The sequence below is a fragment of the Sinocyclocheilus grahami genome, unplaced genomic scaffold, assembly GCF_001515645.1.
Source record: "Sinocyclocheilus grahami isolate Dianchi unplaced genomic scaffold, SAMN03320097.WGS_v1.1 scaffold1042.1, whole genome shotgun sequence".
In the NCBI taxonomy this organism is placed as follows: domain Eukaryota; kingdom Metazoa; phylum Chordata; class Actinopteri; order Cypriniformes; family Cyprinidae; genus Sinocyclocheilus; species Sinocyclocheilus grahami.
The window spans coordinates 139,229-147,219 of record NW_015506221.1 but is presented as its reverse complement, the minus strand read 5'-3'; the positions used below and the strand labels follow the sequence as shown (position 1 = coordinate 147,219).

Below are 7,991 nucleotides of genomic sequence, written 5' to 3'. Positions count from 1 at the left end.
GGTTTTTATATATAGTTTTTTAGCTTTAGTTGTTTTAGTACATCAGGTTAAACTAAATTAAAATGAGAAATGCTGCCTTGGCAACTAGGTAAAATGAAAAAGTTATTAATAATGGAAATGTTTTTTTTAATGGTTTTAATTTTAGTTTCAGTTTAATTTTAGTTTTAGTTTCTCTCTCTCTCTCTCTCTTTTCGTTGGCTGATATGTCCCATGCCATAAATGTCTAGAAGATGGAACACTGTTAATTAAAAATAAATAAATAATAATAAATACAATAGTTTCATTAAGGGCTTAGTATAATCTTCATATTTGTTTGAATGTTATTCAATTACATAAAAAAAAAATCTGATAAGCAAACGATGCTTTATTATTTCGCAGTATTCTGAACACGTGATTTGATCCCAAGCTGTAATTCCTGCTGTACACCAGATGGCGCTGTAACGATGCCGATTATTTACCCGACAACCGCCAAACTGCAGACGAAGAAGAAGAACTGGGACGAGCGTCGCACATAAACAGAATGAGGGATGCCCACTTCTTAGTGCACTTATTGATGTTCTGCAGACCAGAATGATTTAGCAGTGCCTTCACCCGTACATAGCCCATGCCTGATATTCGTAGAGCGAGTCTCAGACAGGTGTGTGCTGTAAGTATGGCGTTTAAGAAGCTTAAATCAGCTCAGATCTGTAATAGTAATGGCCCTGGAGTGCAGCAGCCCAGTGCTGAAAGGGTTTAAACTGATTGACATTAATCACATTCAAGATCTCTAGAGGTTCTAGACACTTATATTATTTCTAGTATATACGATTATAGCTCGAGCATGGTGTTTGATGTCCTGTGTGTTTGATTAGAGGTCAGTGAGATTGTAGCAGATTTGATAGTCAGATAGGCATATAAACATTTAAACAGCCTAAAAAAAAATCACAACCCTGTGTGAAATGAGCATTTTGAGGACGTTTACTGGATTATTCTGATATTTTTCCACAGCTTTGGTCACTGCTGTTCACTTACAAATGAAGTCTAGATACTCTATTCAATTTTGCAAGAGTAATAATTATGGAAAACCTGAGCTGCTTGGACAGATTTAAATTGTGCATATTGGTTTATAAAAATAAGTGCTGAACTTATAATATCTGGGCTGCCAATATCACAATGAATCTAATAATAATTATTAATATTTTGTAATTAGAACACTATATTTTTTAAAGATCAAACTGCAAAGAAGTATGTGTACATTGTAGCAGATCTGTATATTTCTGTTTATTTATAAATATAATTATTTCTATTTATAAATGTTTTATTTTGATTCATAAACATTTAAACAGCCTAAAAGAAAATCACAACCCTGTGTGAAATGAGCATTTTGAGGACGTTTACTGGATTATTCTGATATTTTTCACAGCTTTGGTCACTGCTGTTCACTTACAAATGAAGTCTAGATACTCTATTCAATTTTGCAAGAGTAATAATTATGGAAAACCTGAGCTGCTTGGACAGATTTAAATTGTGCATATTGGTTTATAAAAATAAATGCTGAACTTATAATATCTGGGCTGCCAATATCACAATGAATCTAATAATAATTATCAATATTTTGTAATTAGAACACTATATTTTTTAAAGATCAAACTGCAAAGAAGTATGTGTACATTGTAGCAGATCTGTATATTTCTGTTTATTTATAAATATAATTATTTCTATTTATAAATGTTTTATTTTGATTCATTGTAGTAATTGGCATACTGTAATGTTAATAATAATGTTTTGCATCATATGTAACAATATCAAGTATAGTTTGAGTTCAGAGAAACACATTTATGGTTTAGAGACAAAAAATAAATTTATATATATATATATATATATAAATAGTTTAATCAAGGTCTTAAAACTTGCACAAATTAAGGCATTAAAAAAGGTCTTAAATTCATAAAGTCTTGGCATTAAATGTTGCATTCACTGCAAAAAAAGAAATAGAAATATCTAAACTTTCTTAAATCAAGATTTACTTGAGAATGAAGATAAGAAGTCTTGTTTTCTGAGAAATTGAACAAGATGAAGTGAGTTTTTGCTTAAAACATGAAACAAATATCTGTCAGTGGGGTATGATTATTTATTCACTTAATTTTGATCAATTCCTCAGAAAACAAGACACTTCATATCTTTAGTTTGCATCTCATGTAAATGTATGTTTTGCAGGTACAGTTAAAGTTATTATTTCCATATTTTAGTGGAATATGTATGTATGTAAAATGAACTAAAAAGTAATGGAGATCTGTTGGAAATACAACTCATTGTGTGCTTCCTAGACATTTACATTTTGAGAACATATTCATTTATTAATGCTTGGCTTTTCCTTAATTCCGTCCATTTATTCCTTAAATGTTCTTTACTTGGTCTTAAAAAGTCTTCACCTTCATAAAACCTGCAGAAACCCTGTTTATACAAATTACAAGTCTTTAGAGTTCCAAAAAAAAAAAGTAAATCCAAAAATACACACGGTTTGCTATAGTGTATTAAGCTGATTTGTCTTGGTGTAAAATGTTTAAAAAATATGTTATGATTTCAATATCCTAACTAATATGATGTGTGTTGTAGATGGCAGTCCCGTTCAGAATCCCCAAAAAGAGGCTTTTCCTTAATTCCGTCCATTTATTCCTTAAATGTTCTTTACTTGGTCTTAAAAAGTCTTCACCTTCATAAAACCTGCAGAAACCCTGTTTATACAAATTACAAGTCTTTAGAGTTCCAAAAAAAAAAAAGTAAATCCAAAAATACACACGGTTTGCTATAGTGTATTAAGCTGATTTGTCTTGGTGTAAAATGTTTAAAAAATATGTTATGATTTCAATATCCTAACTAATATGATGTGTGTTGTAGATGGCAGTCCCGTTCAGAATCCCCAAAAAGAAGCAGCCGTCAGGTTCATGCAGTCTTGACATGCAGTCTCCACTGTCTCGACTGCAGGACAGCAACTCATACAAGGTAATGATGGCATCATCTACACCAGGGGTCTCCTGGAGGGCCGGTGTCCTGCAGAGTTCAGCTCCAACTTGCCTCAACACACCTGCCTGGATGTTTCTAGTATTAGCTGGTTCAGGTGTGTTTGTGCTAAACTCTGCAGGACACTGACCCTCCAGGACCGAGTCTGGAGACCCCTGATCTACACTAATACACAAATGTCTGTATAATCAGCCAATAAAATGTGTTATCCATTTAGTCCCATTACAGTCTGTTTATAGAAAGCAACTCAAATATTTCTTGTCTCACAGAGGCAGTGGGGTTCAGTCACTCTTAATGGAAGAACGCCTCATAAAAGCAGTTCTAATGGAAATATGCTGTTAAAAGACGGTCAGAGGAGTGAATCAGTGAGGTGAGACTTCAGAATACCGTGCTTTGGATGCTTTGAAAGTTTGGAAACTGTCACTAGATGGAGCTGTTTGTTCACTTTGTAAGTGGTGTGTGCTAAGACCAGCTTCACTGTTACACTACCGCTCCAAAGTTTGGAGTAATTATGATTTTTTTTTTTTATATTTTTTTAATGTTTTTGAAAGAGTCTATGCTCACCAAGGCTGCATTTATTTGAGTAAAAAAAATGCTGTAAAAACAGTGATATTGTGAAAAAATATTACAATTTAAAATAACTGTTTTCTATTCTAATATATATTAAATTGTATTTTATTCCTGTGATGTAAAGCTGAATTTTCAGCACCATTACTCCAGTCTTCACTGTCACATGATCCTTTAGAAATTATATTAATATGCTGGCTCAGTTATTATTGGTGCTCAATTATTATTAACGGTTCTTGTTATTAATGTTGAAAATTGCTGCTTAATATTTTTATGAAAACTATAATAAAAATTTTTTTCAAGATTCTGTGATGAATAGAAAGTTTAAAAGAGCATTTATTTACATTTACATTTAGTCATTTAGCAGACGCTTTTATCCAAATACTCATAATTTATTTGAATTATAAAACTTTTGTAACGTTATAAATGTCTTTACTGTCACTTTTAATGAATTTAATGCATCCTTGCATTTTTTTTAAACTTCTGAATGGTAGTGTTTCCACAAAAATAAATAAATCAATTAATAATTAAATAAGAAGAAATGTTTCTTGAGGAGCAAATCAGCATATTAGAATGATTTCTGAAGGATCATGTGACACTGAAGACTGGAGTAATGATGCTGAAAATTCAGCTTTGATCATTTTTTGTATTTGTGTTTTTTTTTTGTATTGCAGACCCGTCAGGCCGTCTCTCAGTGCTGGGGATCTTTCACCGGACTCATGCACACCAGGCACACGCACCTGCTCAGATAACATTCCCAAAGGAGCTGCACGTGGAGTATTCAGTTTTAAAATGAACAAACAACCGATAAAAATCAGCCCTGTTCAAGTGAACAGGACACCCAGTAAGGTGTCCGAGACACCCGGTTTCAGAGCCCATTGCCAAACTCCCACTGCAGGCAGAGACTTCACAGGAAATAACAGGTGAGAATCTGAACCATGGTATGGCGGTTAGTGAATGTGCTCCAGAGCAGGAGATTTCGGTATGATCTAGTGGGTTTTATAGCATATATGTTTATTAGTTTCAGATGGAGACCCAAAAGAGCATCAGATACTCTTCTCTGCCATGATGAGAACCATACGGGCGCGCCTGAAAGCTCTTCGTTCAAGACTCGTAGAGGTACATCCATGTCTTAAGTATCATTAGTATTTTATATATAGAAATGTATTCATATTTAAATAGCTTTATTTTTTTTATGTTTTCCGATTCCATTTTAATTTCAGTTTAATAATTTTATTGTGTTTTTGTCCGTTTAATTTTTTTTTTTTGTAAACTTAATATTTATTATTATTATTATTATTATTATTTGTTTTAGTTTACATTTTTTCAGTTTTAGTAATTTTAGTACTTAACTAAAATAAATTTAGAAATGTTGCTTCAGAAATGTTTACTGACAGTATAATATAATATATTTTAATATTTTATTTTATTTCAGTTAACTTTTTATATTTAGTACATTATTATTGTTATTATTATTATTATTATTATTATTATTAATTTAGGTTTTATTATTTTATTTAAATTTTTTTAATTTAATTAGTTTTAATACTTAAACTAAACGAAAGTTAGAAATATAGCTTTGGAAATGTTTACTGACAATATAACCAAAACTTTTATTTTTATTGTAATATTTTATTTTATTTCAGTTAACATTTTTTTTTTCAGTTAATGTAAAGGTTTTTAATAGTTTTAGTTAACACTTGTCGGGTTAATTCATTTTCGCTCTTCTCTCGTGTTCACACTCAATCTGGATTTCTCAATCCATATTTCACTTTCTCCACTTGTTGAAATGTAATGCTTATTTTATTTAATATGTATAATTTATATACATATTTGTTAATATATAAAATTTACATTTATATAAATAAGTACTCGTATAAGAAAAGGTGTGGAAGTTATACATAATATATGTAGTTTAATAGATAGACATATGTAGAATAGAACACGCAATTTTATATATATATATATATTTTTTTTTATTACTTGCCAACTATTTTAGAACTGTGGTGCTGGGTATTGCATATGCACACACCACTCACGTTTTGTTCAGAAAACATCAAAATATAAAATAAAATTTGCTATAAATTAAAAATAAAATCGACTTCATACTGATCCTTGCCAAAAACACAAACACAATATTGGATGACTATTCCTGTGTAATTCGGAAAGTGACTTGGTTTCTCCCTAATGAATTGGATTATTAAACAAAATAAGCAGTTAAAGTAAACTTTAAATTTTGGCTGAGATAACTACTGTAGATTATCAAGAAGCTAATGAGGGAAAATGTGCCAATTTTGGGGCTTTACTAAGTTTCTGCATCTCTAAATACCTTAATGATCAGCTTTGTCTCATCTTTCCCTCCATTGTGCTTCAGGCAGTATGTTTAACATCTCACAGCTCTCTCCTTTCCTTTGACCCTCCTTCACTCCCTGCTCTACATAATATTGGACGGCATCAGAGTTTTCCTGGCTTCGGATCAATGATAAATAAACAAATGCTTAACTTTATGGATCTGTTAAAATGGTCCTGCTGCTCTCTTTCTCATTGGCTTTCTCTCTTATACTCTGTCTAGTTCCACGTCTCCGAGCGATTTAGCCCCGTTTCATGACTGATGTGACCTCCACCAAGGTGGAGGAATGATATTTGGTCAATAAGGCTGTTTTATATGTACTGGGGACTGTGTAAAGAGAAAAAAACAAGAGAAGGTTATGTGCTGCTTGTAAAATCCCAGAGATTTTTAATTTTTTTTATTTCTATTTCACCATGTTGTCCATTATTCCATCTTTTTAGGCCTGGATCCGGGGGAACTGGAGACATGTGGGCTTTTCCATGAGGAAGAAGAAACAGAAGGGACACAAGGCCATTCTCAGGTGAAAGAGACACAGAGGTCGTCCACTTTGGAGGACATGGCACACGAAGCGCAGACAGACAGCAAATTAAAGTCCACAGGTTCTGTTTGTGACGTCTATAAGGTGAGGTGGTGTTCAGGTCTGTCATGAAAAGACATTCAAGTCCAGACCTCTAAAATATCTTTAGTACCCACAGAGTTCTGCAGAATTATTAAACTTTCTACAATAAAGTTTTAGCTCATGAATATTAATTACATTCTGGCATCTGGAGTCCAGTCATGTTACCTAAACAAAGTTTGTGAATTCACCATATTAGGGTTTGTATCGAGGAAGGATATGAAGCCACACCAGTTTGACCAAACTTATATTTATGAACCAAAGATTAGCAGCATATTACAGTAATTAGGGATGCACCGATATGAAAATTTTGGCCGATACCGATAACCGATTATTCTTTAATTTTGAAAGCCGATAACCGATATGTTGGCCGATAAATCTATATCCAAATTGTTATATACTTTTTGAGAGCCTGATTACAAAAAAGGTCTCATCATTAAAAGCCACATCCCAAACACTTCAACATAAGCAGCCTAGTTTGAACGGTGTACGTTTTAAAAATATTTTTACTCTCCCATTACCAAATTTAGTCATAAAAAAGTCTTACAAATAAATAAAATTATGCATAAATAATGCAAACAAGTCACTGGACATCATTACACGTGTAAAGAATCAAAATGAATGCGCCACAGATCAATAAAACGGAATAGCCTCTGCACGGACAATAATTAAATGATTTTAATTACTAAACCATATTGTTGATGAAAATAATAAGAGAAAAATACAAGTAGTTGTTGTTATTAATAATATATCAATGATTTTGAAAAAGTAACAAATTAATACCACTGTTTTAAATAGCAGCCATTGAGCTGCAGCTCAAGCTGAAGCTGAAGAGCTGAATGAACACGGTAAACTGAAGCGTTTTGCTGGCAGCTTATTTAACTCAAGGAAATGCATCCTGAGATTAATATTAATACAACATAAACATAATATTACAACTTATATATGTACAAAATGACGCAGTTATTGCATGCTATAGTCAGAATGTGTGATCCTGTTGTGGATGCGCTCTTCCCATAACAACGCGCTGAAACACAGCAACTAAACCCAAAGAATGCACAAAGTTTTATTATAATAATGTTCTCATTAGAATGTTATATACACAACATTCCCAATCATAGTTATTAATGTTGTGCACTGCTGTTTGAGCTGCGTGTGCTGAGCTAAAGATGATCACCGGTAAACTGAAGCGCTCTTTTAACTTAACCAAACGCATTCTATATGAGATAAATCAGATATACATCAAATAAACACAATATTACAACGTACAATTGCACAAAAGGCTGCAAACGAACAGCGCACATCTGAAGTGTCTCTGAAGGAAATAATGCATTATTTATCGGCTTTAAGATATCGGCCAAATTTTCTTATCAGGCCGATACCGATAACAGAAAAAAATGAGCATTTATCGGCCGATACCGATATGGTGGCCGATATATCGTGCATCCCTAAAAAAAA

The 7,991-nt window shown here is 32.5% G+C and overlaps 1 protein-coding gene across 6 annotated transcripts in view; it reads left to right on the top strand.

The window, feature by feature from the left end:
• The first annotated feature begins 364 nt into the window (after nt 1-364).
• Nucleotides 365-7,991, top strand: part of senp7b (SUMO specific peptidase 7b) — a 50,143-nt gene continuing 42,516 nt past the window's right edge. For 5 of the 6 annotated variants that reach the window (XM_016251415.1, XM_016251412.1, XM_016251418.1 and 2 more), the window contains exons 1-6: nt 365-646; nt 2,878-2,982; nt 3,270-3,370; nt 4,242-4,490; nt 4,589-4,686; nt 6,358-6,539. In XM_016251415.1, coding sequence (XP_016106901.1) covers nt 605-646; nt 2,878-2,982; nt 3,270-3,370; nt 4,242-4,490; nt 4,589-4,686; nt 6,358-6,539 — 777 coding nt within the window. In that variant the 5' untranslated portion in view covers nt 365-604. The remainder of the gene's footprint in view (nt 647-2,877; nt 2,983-3,269; nt 3,371-4,241; nt 4,491-4,588; nt 4,687-6,357; nt 6,540-7,991) is intronic. The other variant, XM_016251417.1, reaches the window with a different exon arrangement.